The sequence below is a fragment of the Salvelinus fontinalis genome, chromosome 1 (genome assembly GCF_029448725.1).
Source record: "Salvelinus fontinalis isolate EN_2023a chromosome 1, ASM2944872v1, whole genome shotgun sequence".
Classification (NCBI taxonomy): Eukaryota; Metazoa; Chordata; class Actinopteri; order Salmoniformes; family Salmonidae; genus Salvelinus; species Salvelinus fontinalis.
Genome location: NC_074665.1, coordinates 35,781,707 through 35,800,402, shown reverse-complemented (window position 1 = coordinate 35,800,402; position 18,696 = coordinate 35,781,707). Strand labels below are relative to the sequence as shown.

Here is an 18,696-nt window from a genome sequence, read left to right as displayed (position 1 = left end):
TACAAAAATGTCAAAACTTTTTTTGCTTAGTCATTATGGGGTATTGTGTGTAGATTGCTGATAAAAAAATATTGAATCAGATTTAGAATAATGCTGTAACGTAACAAAATGTGTCAAATTTCAAGGGGTCTGAATACTTTCCAAAGGTACTGTAGCTAATCAAATCAAATTTTATTGGTCACATACACATGGTTAGCAGATGTTAATGCGAGTGTAGCGAAATGCTTGCGCTTCTAGTTCCAACAGTGCAGTAATATCTAACAAATAATCAAATAATTCCCAGCAACTACCTAATACACAGAAATCTAACAAGTAATCTAACAATTCCCCAACAACTACCTAATACACACAAATCTAAAGGAGTGAATGAGAATATGTACATTTTATTGTTTAACAAAAGAGAGAGAGAGATAAACTTTTGGCATGAGCGCATCGGATATCACCACCAAGTGAGCTGCGCATCAGTGAAACTGGAAAACATTTTTAGGACTATAAATTTCCTTCTCATATTGTAGCCTACAAAATGTGTCTCCACACACATACGCCTAGGCTATTGATGGATTCAAGACAAAATTGTTTTTATTTATCTCAGATTTTCAGTTTGTCAGTGTCAAAGTAGCCTGCCATTTAGATCATTTGTGCAGTATGTCAAATTAAGTAGGATTGCATGAAATGCATTTATAAAAGGCCACATTTTTCCCGGACCCTAGGCTACTAAAAATGTTCTTCAGGTGTATAACTTCTGTAAGTGCCTCTCTAATGCTCTATGCCTCTAGCAAATGAGATGATATGCATGCAATGCTTTTTTATAAGGGTGAGGATTTTCTTTCTCATGTGTTCAGGTACCTCAGAGGTCACCCCACTCTAGCGCTCACTTTTTGTTCCGGTACCTTCCGATTTACAAATTAAGCACTACCTACCCATAATGACATAGTGAAAACAAGTTTTTAGAAATGTTTGCTAATTTATTGAAAACTAAATACAGAAATATCTTATTTACATAAGTATTCCCACCTCTGAGTCAATACTTTGTAGAAGCACCTTTGGCAGCGATTACAGCTGTGAGTCTTTCTGGGTAAGTCTCTAAGAGCTTTCCACACTTGGATTGTGCAACATTTGCCCATTAATATTTTCTAAATTATCTGTCAAGTTGGTTGTTGATCATTGTTAGACAACCATTTTCAGGTCTTGCCATAGATTCCCTAGTAGATTTAAGTCAAAACTGTAACTCGGAAACTCAGGAACATTCACGGTCTTCTTGGTAAGCAACTCCAGTGTAGATTTGGTCTTGTGTTTTAGGTTATTGCCCTGCTGAAAGGTGAATTCATCTCTCAGTGTCAGAAAGCAGACTGAACCAGGTTTTATCTAGGATTTTGCCTGTGCTTAGCTCCATTCTATTTCTTTGTTAACCTGAAAAACTCCCCAGTCCTTAATGATTACAAGCATACCCATAACATGATGCAGCCACCACTATGCTTGAAAATATGGAGTGTAGTAGTTAGTAATGTGTTGTATTGTATTTGCCCCGAACTTAACACTTTGTATCAAAGACAAAAAGTGAATTGCTTTGCCACATTATTTTTCAGTATTACTTTAGTGCCTGCCTTGTTACGAACAGGATGCATGTTTTGTAATATTTTTTATTCTGTACAGGCTTCCTTCTTCTCACTCTGTCAATTAGGCTAATATTGTAGGAGTAACTATAATGTTGGTCATCCATCCTCAGTTTTCTCCTATCACAGCCATTAAAAAAGTTTGACTTTAAAGTCACCATTGTCCTCATGTTGAAATCCCTGAGCGATTTCCTTCTTCTCTGGCAACTGAGTTAGGAAGGAACGCCTGTGTCTTTGCAGTGACTGGGTGTATTGATACACCATCCAGTGTAATTAATCACTTCAACATGCTCAAAAGGGATATTCAATGTCTACTTTTTTTTTTACCCTTCTATCAACAGGTGCCATTTTTTTGCGAGGCATTGAAAAAACCTCCCTGGTCTTTATGGTTGAATCTGTGCTTGAAATTCACTTCTCGGTTGAGGGATCTTACGGATAACTGTTTGTGTGTGGTACAAAAATTATGTAGTCATTCAAAAATAATGTTAGACACCATTATTGCAATCAGAGTGAGTCCATGCAAGTTATTATGAGACTTGTTAAGCACATTTTTACTCCTAAACTTTAGACTTGCCATAAAAAAGGGGTTGAATACTCATTGACTCAAGACATTTCAGCATTTCATTTTTAATTCATTTGAATAACTTTTGAAAAGTCATAATTCCACTTTGACATGATTGGGTATTGTGTGTAGGCCAGTGACAGAAAAATGTCAATGTAATCTATTTTAAATTCAGGCTGTAACACAACAGAATGTGGAAAAAGTCAAGCAGTGTGAATACTTTCTGAAGGCACTGTAGCTTCAAACTGCACTATTCTGCCTCTCTCTGTAGCCCACCTTTCCTAAAAATGTTGATAATGCATTTAATTCATCCACTGTGTTAACGATGGAGGGTGATTTTGATTTCTAGTTAAGCAAAGGTTTTTCAAAATGGAAAAGATTTAGTCTTGTATAATAAACTCTGTACATTAGTTTACTGGATTAAGCATACATTTTCTTTAACTGTAATTGTGTTAGTTATTTTCCAACACTCTCTCCATTTTGTGCCAATATCAGTTATTTGTAGGTCTTGGTTCCAATAGTTTATATTTTTTTCTAAGAGATTGTCAGTTGGATAGGCTTTCTGCAAGATTTTGTATATATTACCTATCATATGACTATCCTTTTCTGACTCAAATGAGAAAATTCTCAACATTGCTCTGATGTCCAAAAGATTCCAGATCAAAATGTTGTAAATTAAAATGTCTACATTTGTCAGTCCAAAATTACCTTTTAATTCTGTCATGGTAATAAGAAATATATACAATTGCTTCCAAGGCGTTTATGGTTTCTATGCCTTTAGTTTAAGCTATCCAAGAAATGTTCCATCCGGGTGTGTTTTTAGAGAGTGATATTGGTTCTTGTAGAATATATTTTATTTTATTCCATATTGTTATAGTGTTCTTAACCATTTGTCTGTTAACGTTCTTAGCTCCATCCTTTGAACACAGACACTTAAATATTCTGGGGGTGAACATGCGCATATTCAATTTTTACCCATTTCTGTTCTTTAGTGTATTTATTTTTATTGAACCTTTATTTAACTTTATTTGACCGATTGGCATCCGTTATAAACCTGGGAGGGCCCCTGTCCGCTGGCCTTTGGCCGGTGTTCGGACGGACGGTTCCTCCCGCCCCATGTGAATTCGCTTCTATCCTTTTGGAGACTGTTCACCCAGTTTCTCTGATACAGTCCAGCCGAGCCACGTCCAAGCAAGACCCAGTCGACCCATCTGTCCCAGTGGCCCTATGTTGGTGTTCCGGTGCGCTGCGAGAGGTCTTATCTAGCTGGAGGGTTTAGTAGGAACCGTTGCAGGTATTACTGAATGGGTGTGCCACTACCCGCTACACACTGGTGCCAGAGACATGTGTGTTTCTCAAACCCTGTCGTTGGCTCGTTTCCTACTAAACCCTCCAGCTAGATAAAGATCTCTCGAGCGCGCCCTGGCAGTTCAGGGCCCCCCACTGGATTGCACCGGGGCCTCCTCCCCCCACGGGGTAGGACACTTCCCCCCAGCCATTCTCCGCCCAGCGCGCCCAGGGACAACCTCTACGTTGCGGGGGGCTACCTGGTTGATCCTGCCAGTAGCATATGCTTGTTTCAAAATTAAGCCATGCAAGTCTAAGTACACATGGCCCGGTACAGTGAAACTACGAATGGCTCATTAAATCAGTTATGGTTCCTTTGATCAGTCCAACATTACTTGGATAACTGTGGCATATCTAGAGCAAATCATTTCCAACCTTCAGGGATGCGTGCCTTTATCAGACCCAAAACCCATGAGGGGTGCTCTCGGATGCCCCGGACGCTTTGGTGACTCTAGATAACCTTGAGTTGATTGCACACACTTTGTGGCGGTGACGTCTCATTCGAATGTCTGCCCTATCAACTTTCGATGGTACTTTCTGTGCCTACCATTTTGACCACGGGTACCGGGGAATCAGGGTTTGATTCTGGTGAGGGAGCCTGAGAAATGGCTACCACATCCAAGGAAGGCAGCAGGCGTGCAAATTACCCACTCCCGACTCTGGGAGGTAGTGACGAAAAAGAACAATACAGGACTCTTTCGAGGCCCTGTAATTGGATTGAGTACACTGTAAATCCTTTAACGAGGATCCATTGGAGGGCAAGTCTGGTGCCAGCAGCCGCGGTAATTCCAGCTCCAATTTATTGCCATGACCATATTTAACAATATGTTGCAGCCTACAACCTATACCCTGTTCAAAGGCATTCAAATGGCACGCATACCCAATCCATGTCTCAATTGTCTCAAGGCTTAAAAATCATTCTTTAAACTGTCTCCTCCCCTTCAGCTACGGTGATTGAAGTGGATTTAACAGGTGACATCAATAAGGGATCATAGCTTTCACCTGGTCAGTATGTCATGGAAAGACTAGGTGTTCTTAATGTTTTGTACACTCAGTGTATAGCCTATGCATCCATACACTCCCATTCTCTCCCCCCTACTACACATATTCACCCTCCCTCACACCTCTCTCACATATCCATTCATATACACACAGCCACACACACCCACCCATTCATAGAACAGTTATTGACATACAGTGCCTTCGAAAGTATTCAAACCCCTTGATGTTTTACACGTTTTGTTAGCTTACAGCCCGACTCTAAAATTGATCAAATTGTGTTTTTCCCTCATTAATGTACACACAATACCCCATAATGACAAAGCAAAAACTTTTTAGAAATTTTAGCAAATGTATTAAAAATAAAAACAGAAATACATTATTTACATAAGTATTCAGACCCTTTGCTATGAGAATCGAAATTGAGCTCAGGTGCATCCTGTTACCACTGATCATCCTTGAGATGCTTCTACAACTTGGAGTCTGATTGGAGTCTACCTGTGGTAAATTGATTGGACATGACTTGGAAATACACACACCTGTCTATATAAGGTCCCACAGTTGACAGTGCATGTCAGAGCAAAAACCAAGCCATGAGGTCAAAGGAATTGTCTATATAGCCCCGAGACAGGATTGTGTCGAGGCACAGATCTGAGGAAGGGTACCAAAAAATGTCTGCAGCATTAAAGGTACGCAAGAACACAGTGGCCATCATTTGTAAATGGAAGAGGTTTGGAACCACTAAGACTCTTCCTAGAGCTGGCCGCCCACCAAACTGAGCAATCGGGGGAGAAGGGCCTTGGTCGGGTTCTCTGTCACTCTGACAGAGCTCTAGAGTTCTTCTGTAGAGATGGGAGAACCTTACAGAAAGATAAAACATCTCTGCAGCACTCCCCCACAATACCCCATAATGAGGGGCTTCAGTCTAGCCACTCTACCAATCAGGCTTTATGGTAGAGTGGCTAGACTGAAGCCCCTCATTATGGGGTATTGTGTGTAGATTGATGAGGGAAAAATACAATTTAATCAATTTTAGAATAAGGCTGTAACCTAACAAAATGTGGAAAAGGTCAAGGGGTCTGAATACTTTCCGTGGGTACTGTACATTAATTGTCTTATCAGTGTCTATGTAGCCTGTTGGCATCGGCTACTTCTATAGAGAACAGTTCATTGGGGCCATGAACTGGAAAGGTAGTTTTTTTTGCAGCTTGATAAAGGCTTCATCAGCGCTTGTGAAATCCATCTTTTGCGTTCCCTTCCGTACCCACAGCACTGCTGGGAGGCAGAATTGAGATTTGATCTCATTTTCCTCCAGTGACTGTCTGATTGGCAGGTATTCCTTATGTTTCTTTCTCAGCTTTGCAGACAGGTCCTGGACTAATCCAATGGTCTAGCCTTGGCTTCTCATCCCCTTTCCCGGTAGTGCCTTCAGAATGTTGACTTTGGTCTGATAGTTCCATTGTTTGAAGATTAATCTGTGTGGGTATTTAGCGTTCGATCCTATTGCGTCATTCCAGATGCTCTGGTGATATTCCCACCTCAAGTTACTCTGAAATCAGTTTGACTACGTAATTGGAAAGACCCGTTTTCCCTCGTCTTCTAGTAAAGACAATATTCTCATGTAGTTACGTCTCATTCTGTTTTCTTGCTGATCCAATTTCTTTTCTAAAGTTAGCATTTTGTGTTGTTCGTTCATGCACACACCTTGTTTGTGCGTGCCTGACACGATAGCCTCCACTACCTTTGAGGCAAATCTACTTTTGAAAGGTTCATGATCTTGACACTACAAACAGTCGCCTGGACATTCTATGTTGACGGACTGGTGAGTTTAAATAGGGTAGTAGTGAGATCCAGCGGCACAACTTTGGTTTTATAAGTGAGGGGGACATAACTTGATGGGGGGGTCCTCCCATTTTGGAGGGGACCCATTTCCTGAATTTCTACACAATCTAATATGAACAACATAAAGTAAGCAGAAATGCCCATTCATCAAGCTAGGTAAGAGATCATTATTTAATATGTTTAAGTGATTAGTAAGACTGAACTAGATCAATGATAATTCAATAATCAATATTGTGTTGCACCTTTAACCAATAGCCTAACAAATGAACAACTCTTACAAATATAGTTAAGACTTTTGTCTTTATTAAGCCAACTTCTACATCAAACTTCAGCCAGACCGCCCAGCCAGCCTGAGCCACCTGCAAGCCCAACCCCTACCAGTCTAGTCAATAACTCAACTCTCTCCCCAACACAATGTCTCAAGCAAAGCAAAATAAAGGGTTGTATCTGCAAAAATTCACCTCAGCTCCATCACAGACTGGTCTTCCCTGGCTGCCTGACCCCGATGAGACCCCTTTCACCATCTGATCCTTCTCAGATGAGGCATGACAAAGAATTACATTGGTGTACAGTTATACATTACATTATCCATGAATAGAATCAATGTTTCAACAATTGAAATTACCATTATTCCCAGATCCCAGACTGTAGCCTACTCATCAACTCAAGATGGAACTTTGTATCCATTCCCTGAGTGTTATAATATACTTTAAAATTGTCCTGAGGTCTGTAGATTGGTCTTCCCTGGCTGTCTGACCCTGCAGAGACACCGGTCTCCATCTGATCCTGCTAAGACACGATGAGCATAGTGTTGTGTACTGACATGACCATAAAGCCTGTATAGCTGTTTATACTGTGTCAGTGTGAAAGTATAGAATTAGCTAGGGAAACTGACAGATCAATAACGTATCATTGCTATACTTACTAGTAAAAACTGACATTGCACTGAAAAACCTTCAGAATAGTTGATTTAATAATTTGATTCAGGTCAAGTGCGATTGAGGCAAAAATAATAGCTAAAGTTAGTGAGCTAACTGGATAGCTATCTCTGCTAGCTAATGGTACTTCTGTTGAAACGGAAAAAAACAAAGGCTACAAAACATTTCCATACATACAACAGCTGCTAGATACTGCTACCTGACAGATACTGTAGCTACAGGCTAGCTAGAGCTGAACTGGCTGTGGTAGCTACTAGCTAGGTAACTAGCTGCTAGTAGTTCATTCACTTCAGTCAAGAGGGGATAAAACATTCCCTAATGTAACATGTCAGTTACACTACTAGCTTAAAATATAAAAAATATTTTTCTGTCAAAAAGCATTTACCTTGCCAGCTAGACCAGTCAACTAGAGTCGCCAGTTTCCAGTTTCTGCTCTGCGGTGTCTGTTCGGTCTTAAATCCAGCCGGGTGAAACTGGAAAACAGCCTACCCAACCTCTCTCTGAGGCATCCGCATGCTACTAAAGCACACCGGAGCCACGTTTTGTATCACAGTGCAATGATAAAACTGGGGGGGGGGACGAACATGCAATTTCAGAATGTGGAGGGTCATGTCCCCCCCTGTGCCCAGTGAAAGTTGCGCCTCTGCATTCAATTTGAAGTAGTTCTCAAAATTCCCTGTACCCTACTTTTAAATCATGCTGAGAATAATTTGGGAAATCATCTTTTCACACTAGACCATTTGTACATTTGTAAATTACAGGGGGGGCCACAGTTCAAGGAAAAACTACAGTACTCCTGTTTTATAAATAGGGTGCAGTTTTCTGTGCTCGCCTGAAATGGCTCTTTCCGCAGGTGATAAGAACCCGAAGCGAATCGTCGTTCTGTTAATTAGGATTAATAATGTGTCGGTTTATAGAATCACATTCACATTTATTCTATAACGTCTGAAACAGAACTATGATTGTTTGACTAAATAGTCAGTTTGTGCTTTCCATGGTCAACGCAATTGGGTTACGTTACAAAGATTGTACTCTGAGAAGGTCGAAGCCTGACTTTCCCATGAACCTTCAGGTCCTGGTGCCCACTTCCCACCTCATTTACCTGCGATAGAAAGGCAATTTCTGTAGGCCAGGTTTACCCGGACTAGATAGGTGTCAACAATATGGCTAAAGCTCCACCCTGGAAACATCACTCTTCTTTCAGATCTGTGAACACTTAGGGCAGAGGAAAGGGACTTGGGCAGGTTGAAATGTAACTGGGCCTGATTTCTGAAATGTGGAAAGAACACACTCTAGAGGGGAGTGAAACTGATAAGAAATGTAACCTGTCTAGTAAAACTGATATGAAATGTAACCTGTCCAGCATTGTCAATGTGAGAAATTGCCAAAGAGTTGACCTTGTGTGCCATTCGATATTGGTTCTATTTGTCTTCAGGGTCCAGATGACTGGTTACCTTAAGGCCACTGTAACCAGCTATTAGATTCAGTGTTTAATGTTCCGCCTGATTAACCAGATATTGTGCTAATTAACAGATGAAGTGATTGATTAAGATCTGTTATCGCTGGCAGCATGTAAATTCTAGATTATAAGCTTGATGAATGATAAAGACAAGAGTCAGACTATTGTGAGTGATGTTCCAGGTGGAATATTTTTTTCCCATAACACAATCCGTTGTTTTTCACCACAATAATGAATGGCCTAATACTGTATAACACTTTGATTCATATTGTTGGTTTTGGTACTGTGAGGGTGTTGGTGAATGGAAGAAAATGCAGGACACAGATATGAGTAATTGTCCAAAATGTACTCAAAATAAGTTAAGTTCCAACAAGGAAAAAATACAATCCAGAGCACTAACAACACGAACAACAATAATGCACAAAACAGAGAGGGATGTCAGAGGGTTAAATAAGGAACATAATTAATGGAATGGAAACCAGGTGTGTATGATAAAGACAAAACAAAACAAAAATGAAACATGGATCGGTGATGACTAGAAAGCCGGTGACGTCGACCGCCGAACGCCACCCGAACAAGGAGAGGGACCAATTTCGGCCGAAATCGTGACAGGTACTAGCCCCACTTGGCCTCATTGGAGTCATTACCCACTTTCATTAAACAAGTTGAAAAGGCCAACAAGTATCTTGGAATGGGATTGAATTACTGGACTCATTGGCCGCTGCATTTGAGGAAAATTGGTGTCTGATGCCACCTGTTGGAATAGAAGGGAATAAAGGCAATGCCATCGCAAACGTTCGACAGCTTGCTAAAATGGTTTTTCAAATAGATAACTTATGTTTCCACATTATTATCCACTGTGTTATTTTCATTTGTTAGGTGAAATCTAGCATCTTTATTCAACAATACATGTCCCCTTTCAGGTCATGAAAATGAAATGGGTAATATAGTTCAGGTTGTGGGTGTCACATGTATGGGTGACCCAGTGAATCTGGTGGGTCAAGTAATACAAGGTCAATATGTTTCACACAAAATGTCTTTATGTAGGCCTAAGTATAGACACAGTGCTAGTAGAGTTTGGCTTTGATGTTTTTCATCAAAAACAGCTAAATGAATCTACACATCTCTGTACAAGCTCTGGTAATACTGTATGTCTAGTCAAACAATGAGCAACAGACATTGAAAACATGTTTAACAATAATAGGTCTATAGCAAGAGCTGCAAATTAAGCTACCTTCAGTATTTCTTCAGTCCCATCCTGAGTTTCATAAGGCACAGTTCAGACATGTCATTTTCCAACCTACACAACTGGACAATGATCCAAAATATTCCTATCACGCACTGTGCAGATAAGTAAAGTAATGTGCAATGTATTCTTATTTCGTATTCTGTTGACATCTAGTGGACACTGTGCAATCCTGAATGGCCACCTATGTGCCCTTACACATAATGATTGATAGGACCATCCACTTGTGACTACATTCAGGTGTTAGTGACTTCAAATTGTAATTAAATGTTTAATTACTCAGGTCTACTCTTGTAATTAGATACAGAATGTCCGATGTCGTTTTCATTAAATATATTAGTTTTCTTATGTCCAATAGGCTTTAATTGTGAGAAGTCATGTGGCGTGACAGGTGGTGCCGTTCCCGGAAGAACTCGTGGCAGATAGGGCATGTGAGTTTCTCCTCTCGCCTCCTCACCTGGGACCGCTCCAGAAACTCCTTGTGGTGGGAGCGCATGTGGAACACCAGGTCTGAAGTCATGCGGAAGGAGAGGTTACACTTGGCGCACCAGTTCTGTACCGACACCCCAAAGGAGCTAAATGTTGGAGGAAGAATTGTTTGTATTTGGGCTCCAATGCTCCTGGACCAGTGCTCTGGTGGGTAAGGAAAAGCATTGCAAGTAACCGGTGTGGGTAGGGTCTGTGAGCCAGGTAAATCACCATTCAACATAATATTATTAGATGCCAACAAATTGTTGTATCCCAGAACAGTCTTTGAGGTAAAAATGTCTCTCACGTCTTCTAGGTGGTTCGATTGGGCAGGTGTGTTGGATGGGTGAGCTGTAGAGCAGTTAGAAGAAGTCCCTTTACTGGGTTTACAGAAAGCGCTTTTCTGCTCCTCCTGTCCACTGCGCAGAATGAATGAAAACTCACCGTTGTTGCTCTTGGAGTTCAAACCAGAGCTTATCTCCCTCACTGTCTCAGAATCAGCCTCTGTTGGCATTTCTTTCTCGTGCATAACACTCCTTTTTGCAACTCCTACTTCTGTGAACGCACTATCTTTGCATTCCACCTGGTCCTTTTTGAGCTGGTACTTCTCCGCCTTCAGTTTCAAAACAGAGCCAGTTGACTCTGGCACAATGAGGTGGTAGTCTCTGGTTATCTGTGTGATGTTGTCATTCAAGATGTTGGTTTTCTCCAGTAACACTGGTTTCCTCCATCGGGGATAATCCGTCTCCTCATGTTTCCTTTTCCTCAGAGAAATCTCGGCTTCCTCACTGGCGCTGGATTCTTTATGTTCCAGATCCCTGGCGATGTTGTGGAAGTCTGTGATGCGGTGTTGACGTTTTATTTCAATGTGTTTGTGTTCATAGGCCTCTCTGCTCAGCGTGTCATTCTTCACCTGCGAGCACAGGAAGCGGCAGTGGGCCAAGTAGGGATGCTCGTTCTTGAAGACCTGGTTGCATTTTGCACATTTGAGCTCTGTGAAGATATATGTATTTTGTTAGTTAATACGTACATTACAAAACACATTGGTGCAAAATGAAGCAAATGAAGCAAATAACAATAGTCCACATATATTATCTTTGAAAAGTTTCAGTACATCTCTTCATTTTGTCCTTTCCATTATGCATTTACGCACAGGCTACAACAAAACTTCTGACAAAATGCTGAAACAACAAGGGTAACATTAGCATGCCGATCTTTTGAGGATGATCATGAAGAAGATGATGCCCTAGTCAAAATATCCTATATGATTAGTGATAGGAATAGATTCTCACATTCCTTTAGGATTTTGTCACCTCTATCAGAATCCTATTGGACAACTTTTTCCCCTATTTGTAATCAAAAGTAATCCGATTGGATCCTATAGGTTTTTGATAAGACTTGTAGAATTTTGTCACTCCAATCAGAATCCTATTAGAACTTTTTTCTTAATTGAACCCAATAAATAAGTGGCTTAAGTTCCAGTACAATACAACAGCATTAATTACAATATTTTAGTTGATCCGGAAACAACAGTTCTATATTCATTTCGGTTTTATTCACCTTTAAACTGTCCCTTTAAGTGATTGATGAGGTCACAGCGACACGGCTTGCAGTGTTAATTAACTACTGCCACCTGTGGCTGTGCAGAAAATTTCTGGTTTTCTAACATTATTATTTGAACTGTTTTATCCTTAACTGTGCATGAATGCAATAACTGTGAATACAGTATTTGTTTCCTTATGAAGATATCAATGTTTTAGTCATTTCGTCATTGTGCTGTATTTTAGGCACTCATTTTAATGCTAGCTATGAAACTACTGTTAGCCACATTTTGCCTATCAGCTGACCAGCTAGCTAAGTTGTAGTCATTTGTATTTCATTTCAATTTCATTTCAATGAGTCAATATTGTTATAGCAGATAATAAATGTTTATATTGTTTGTTATTGCTAAATATATGTGCCTTATTATAGGCAAGGCAAACACGTTTTCATGATTTCAGGTAAATGATCAACATAAATCAATCACATCACGTTTGTGGACTCATTCAGCAGTTTTTACCTAGTAGAAGTAGAATACTATTGGAAATTAATGTTGAAAGTTCTATTTATATTCCTAAAAGATAAGTTGAAAAGGATGCTGTCGCTGCTTCCTAATTGACAATAAGTTTTGAATAATAGCCTTAAGTGTCCTAATCAATAAACAGTTTGTTTGGCAATTAATCACTCATATTGACTAGGGGAAAATCAGGTTGTATGCGCTATGGGAAATGAACTCAAAAACCACATGGAAACTGGAAATATTGTTTGCATCTCTTGTTAGAGGAAAACCTGCTAAAGACAACCAGCTACATTTTAGAATTATTTATTTTGATTTGGGAATCACTAAAACAGAGAGAGAGACGCAACATTTATTTGTCAATCACTCATATTGATGTCTCATTGAAATCAATAGAACAAGAGGGGGGAGTTGGGGTGCACGTCCTGTTAAAACTAACCTTACAAAAAAAGGAGGACAACTTCTAGAAGACAGCAAGCTACATTTTAGATTGTTGCATTTTGTTTCGTTTCATGTGGGTCGCCAACTCAGAAAGCTAAACGCAACATTTGAAACATTTGAAATCAATAGAACGGGGGCAGACTTTGGTGTGTATGAACTATTTAAACTAACACTATTCAAAGGGCACACAATCTGAGAATAATTCGTATAGCACTGGTTAGAAGAGAATTTGCTGAAAACAGTCATCTAGATTCTAGAATGTCGGATGGAAGTTTTGTAAGGCTCCCAAAATGGGTCAGTTGATTTGTAATTTAACTTAAACGAATCACGACCCGCCATAGGATATCAATAGTGACAAGGGTTGGCTGTTATTTAAGTGATGGATTTGAGAGTCAAACTATCTATTGGTGTGAGGCCAGTGACCTTTAAAGCGAGAGCGGCCCAAATTTTCCATGCCATTTGAGTTGGAAATTGATAGCAGAATTCGACCGTCGGAGCGTATGACAAAATCAGCGATACAAAACCAAAGATATTGATTGGTTTTAAGCAATCGATTTTGTGTCGTGATTACTATAAACGGTTATACTAACATCACTAATTTGAGGTAAAAAAGGATATGTAATTACCCTCAATTCGATGTGGTCAAAACGTGAGGTTGTGTAATTTAGTAACACATACAGTCCACATACAGGAAATTAGTTCTAAAATAAATTAATGTCATCTGTAGCTTTATTGGACAATCTCACAGCTAAATATGGCACAGATACCTAAACATTTATGTTCAACTGCAATCAGACCAGTAAACTGAGGAACACTCGCTCTCTCTCTCTCGTGTCTCTCCGGAGCATAATCTTCATCTCTTTGCCTACTCACACCAGTAATAATTCCCGGAGGTTCTAAACCTTTTCAACATACCAGCACAATATCGGAGTGATTCAAGCCCATCACATTTCGGAACCAGTCCTATTAGACGCCTATGGGATTCTACTGTATACTATAGGATTTTATTTTACAGGATTCCAATACAATAGACAAATCATATCAGATTTTGGAACCAGTCCTATTGGACTTCTATGGGATTCTTTCCTATAGGATTTTAATACAAGAATCGTATCAGATTTGGGAACCAGTCCTATAAGATAAAATCCTATAGGATAGGTCCTATAGGATCAAATCCTATAGTATAGGTTCCAAAATCTGATAGGACTTTCTATTAGGATTGTTTTATTGGAATCCTATAGGATTTTTTGGCTAGGTTGCTGATTAAGAGCTGTATTTCTATAGCACTTTCCAAGTCTCTATTTCTCTCACCGGGATTATGTCCTCTGGTTGAGATGTCAGTGAAGCCCAGTAGATGTGACAGCTCCTGGTCATACCACACCAACAGTTCCTCATCCTGATGGATTTCCTTGGTGGTCCGGAAATACAGCTGGCCTCCCTTCAGGAACGCTTCGGTGTTCTGCTCCTCCCGGTGACGTGCCGCTTGCACCAGACGCAGCCAGGACAGCATGAGAGCAGAGCTCCGCATAGCCTCGGGGTCCACCTGTTCAGAGAAATCATTATGACATAGAGACATCAGGATCGCCTCTCCTCAATCATTGTGAAAACATTTAATTGTTTGGAATTTGTAAAGATGTAAATGTAATGGCTGGACAATCATTTTCCACTGGTATGTGGATGACAATGTCTATATCAAGCCATTTGGTGGTATATCATTTTTTTTTAACAAGATCTTGATTTAGCCTATGAGTCTCTGTGTTGCATCCTTGTGTCTCTGTGTGGTATCCCAGCTTGCAAGACAAAATGTGTTATTAAATATAAAATAAATTTACCCTGAACACGTATGATTTGCTTCTCTTGTCGCAGGATTTTAGCGCTATGAAGGCGATGGTGTCATGGAACGTGTTCTGAAGGAGGCACGGCCCGAACTGTGCCCCAGCAGGGATGTTGCACATGACATGTACGCTGGAGTAGAGGACTGTCGCGTGGTGGTGGAGGAATTTACCCTCGCTGGTCCAGAGGGAATGAGGTAAAAAATGATGGTCCATGGTATGTCTGTAGGAAGATGATATATGTTAATAATGCATTATTAAAATGATAGTTATTCGAAAGTGTAGGACATTTTAAATGTGATGAATCGAGACTTTGAATATGATGCTTTTGCGAAAGAGTTATTATAATACAATATATTCGTCTTAAATATGCATAATCCCTGTAACGATACTCTAAATCCTCCTCCTCCTCAGACGAGGAGAGGAGAGAGGGATCTGAAGACCAATGTGCAGCGAGGTATGATGACATGATTTATTTAAGACACGACAAAACAACAAACACGACGTAGACAGAAAACGAACTATACTTGAATAAACTACAAAACAAATAAACGATGAAAACAGACCTGGACACGAACTTACATATAACTTGAAGAACGCACGAACAGGTACACGACTACAAACAAACGCTACAGTCCCGTGTGGCACGAACATACATACAGACACAGGAGACAACCACCCACAAACAAACAGTGTGAAAACACCTACCTTAATATGGCTCTCAATCAGAGGAAATGAAAACCACCTGCCTCTAATTGAGAGCCATATCAGGTCACCCTTAAACCAACATAGAAACAGAAAACATAGACTGCCCACCCAAACTCACGTCCTGACCAGCTAACACATACACAAACTAACAGAAAACAGGTCAGGAACGTGACATAACCCCCCCCTCAAGGTGCGTACTCCGAACGCACCACCAAAAGTCTAGGGGAGGGTCTGGGTGGGCATCTGACCACGGTGGTGGCTCCGGCTCCGGACGCTGTCCCAATCCCACCATAATAAATCCCCGCTTCTGTGTCTTCCTCAAGGTGGCGACCCTCGCCACCGACCTTGGACTGGGAACCCTAGACATGGGTCCCGCTGGATTTAGGGGCCGCCCCGGACTGAGGGACGGCAGCTCCGGACTGAGGGACAACACCGGACTGGCTGGCGGATCCTGGCTGGCTGGCTCTGGCGGATCCTGGCTGGATGACGGCTCTGGCTGGTCATGGCTCGCTGACGGCTCTGGCTGGTCATGGCTCGCTGACGGCTCTGGCTGGTCATGGCTCGCTGACGGCTCTGAAGGCTGGTCCTGGCTGGACGGCTCTGAAGGCTGATCCGGTCTGGCGGAAGGCTCTGGCTGATCCGGTCTGGCGGAAGGCTCTGGCTGATCCGGTCTGGCGGAAGGCTCTGGCTGATCCGGTCTGGCGGAAGGCTCTGGCTGATCCGGTCTGGCGGAAGGCTCTGGCTGATCCGGTCTGGCGGAAGGCTCTGGCTGATCCGGTCTGGCGGAAGGCTCTGGCAGCTCCTGTCTAGCGGACGGCTCTAGCGGCTCCTGTCTGGCGGACGGCTCTGTAGGCTCCTGGCAGACGGGCAGCTTTGCAGGCTCATGGCAGACGGGCAGCTTTGCAGGCTCATGGCAGACGGGCAGCTTTGCAGGCTCATGGCAGACGGGCAGCTTTGCAGGCTCATGGCAGACGGGCAGCTTTGCAGGCTCATGGCAGACGGGCAGCTTTGCAGGCTCATGGCAGACGGGCAGCTCAGGCGCCGCTGGGCAGACGGGCAGCTCAGGCGACGCTGGGCAGACGGGCAGCTCAGGCGACGCTGGGCAGACGGGCAGCTCAGGCGACGCTGGGCAGACGGGCAGCTCAGGCACCGCTGGGCAGACGGGCACACCTGTAGGGAGGAGACGGAGAGACAGCCTGGTGCGTGGCTGCCACAGGACCCACCAGGCTGGAGAGACCTACAGGAGGCTTGATGTTAAAAGGCACCTGAAGGACCGGGCTGTGGGGGAGCACTGGAGCTCTGGTGCGCAGCCTTGGCACCACTCCCCCAGGCTGGCATACTACTCCAGCCCGTACCCTCCAGAGTGCAGGCACAGGTTGAACCGGGCTGTGGATGAGCACTGGAGATCTAGTGCCTACTACGCGCACTTCTCCCTTAGGCTCCACTCCCACATTTGCCCGGTACGAGCGGAGCGTAGGCATAGGACGCACTGCACCCTCCCAGCGCCCCGGAGACACAGCACGCAGAGCCGGCGCAGGATACCCTGGACCGAAACTGCGTACCGGAGACCAGACGCGCTGAGCAGGCACAATACGCCCCGGCTGGATGCCCACACTCACTTGACACTTTCGGGGGGCTGCCCTATAGCGCACCAGGCTATGGGCACGCACTGGCGACACCGTGCGCTTAACCGCATAACACGGTGCCTGACCAGTGACGCGTTGCTTATAATAAGCACGAGGAGTGCGCTCAGGTCTGCTACCTGGCTTAGCCACACTCCTCTCTAGCCCCCCCCAAAAAAAATTCTGGGGTTGCCTCTCGTACCTGTCCCGCTGCCGTGCTGCCTCCTCATATCGCCGCCGCTCAGCACTCGCTTCCTCCAGCTCAGCTTTGGGGCGGCGATACTCCCCAGCCTGTGCCCAGGGTCCTTCTCCATTCAAGATCTCCTCCCATGTCCATGAATCCTGGGATTTCTGCGGTTGCTTTCGCTGCCTTTTTCCCCGCTGCTTGGTTCTGGTTTGTTGGTGGGTGGTTCTGTAACGATACTCTAAATCCTCCTCCTCCTCAGACGAGGAGAGGAGAGAGGGATCTGAAGACCAATGTGCAGCGAGGTATGATGACATGATTTATTTAAGACACGACAAAACAACAAACACGACGTAGACAGAAAACAAACTATACTTGAATAAACTACAAAACAAATAAACGATGAAAACAGACCTGGACACGAACTTACATATAACTTGAAGAACGCACGAACAGGTACACGACTACAAACAAACGCTACAGTCCCGTGTGGCACGAACATACATACAGACACAGGAGACAACCACCCACAAACAAACAGTGTGAAAACACCTACCTTAATATGGCTCTCAATCAGAGGAAATGAAAACCACCTGCCTCTAATTGAGAGCCATATCAGGTCACCCTTAAACCAACATAGAAACAGAAAACATAGACTGCCCACCCAAACTCACGTCCTGACCAGCTAACACATACACAAACTAACAGAAAACAGGTCAGGAACGTGACAATCCCAAATTAGTAGGCCGATATAAACGCAGTGTAAAACTTTCCCTATTAATTTACAACATTATACTGGCAGCAGAGTTGCTGTTACAAGTGTGCTGTAAAACATTTTACAGCAAGAACTGTAATCATTGCAGCAACACTTCTTGCGAATCCAAGATGGCGTAGCAGTAGGACGTGTGTGTGTTTGTCTTATCCTGTGTAAATAGCCGGTATTTTTCGTATATATCTTAATCTCACTTTCTATCTACGAACTAAATATACTTTCCTACAACCCGCCTCACCCAATATGGTACGGATCTGCTATTTTTATTCCTTATTACTGGAACTTCCATCAGGAGCTAGCCAGCTAACTAGCTACTAGTCTTTGTTAGCCACGGCTAGTGGTCTTCACCTTTTTTTCGTTCACCAGACAGCCTTAGCTCGGACAACACCTGCCAGTCTGCACAGTGCGATATCAACCCAGATCATATTGGACTCCTCTCTACCACATCACCGGATTCCTGCCGCTCTGGATCATTACACCGGATCATCGCAGCTAGCTAGCTGCAAACGAGTGGCTACTGTTAGCTAATGCCTCTGTCCCGAAGCAAGCACCAGCTAGGCCCATATACCAGCTAATTCTAGGGCTACAATACCTCCTTGGCCAATTG

At 42.7% G+C, this 18,696-nt stretch overlaps 1 protein-coding gene across 1 annotated transcript; it reads right to left on the bottom strand.

Annotated features, from left to right (window-relative positions):
* Positions 1–9,344: 9,344 nt before the first annotated feature.
* Positions 9,345–15,434, bottom strand: LOC129853811 (zinc finger protein 488-like). The gene is made up of 3 exons (XM_055920229.1): positions 14,804–15,434; positions 14,283–14,514; positions 9,345–11,467 (listed from the first exon to the last, which is right to left on the bottom strand). Exons 1-3 carry the CDS (start codon positions 15,017–15,019, stop codon positions 10,368–10,370), a joined length of 1,548 nt encoding a protein of 515 aa, XP_055776204.1. The 5' UTR covers positions 15,020–15,434; the 3' UTR covers positions 9,345–10,367.
* Positions 15,435–18,696: the final 3,262 nt, after the last annotated feature.

Excerpts from the sequence above, each read along its gene's own strand:
- LOC129853811 (XM_055920229.1), bottom strand. The coding sequence starts at position 15,019 with ATGGACCATCATTTTTTACCTCATTCCCTCTGGACCAGCGAGGGTAAA. Across the intron at positions 14,515-14,803 it reads GCAAATCATACGTGTTCAGG|GTGGACCCCGAGGCTATGCG; the intron begins GTAAATTTATTT and ends TTCTCTGAACAG. Across the intron at positions 11,468-14,282 it reads AACCAGAGGACATAATCCCG|AGCTCAAATGTGCAAAATGC; the intron begins GTGAGAGAAATA and ends ATATCTTCACAG.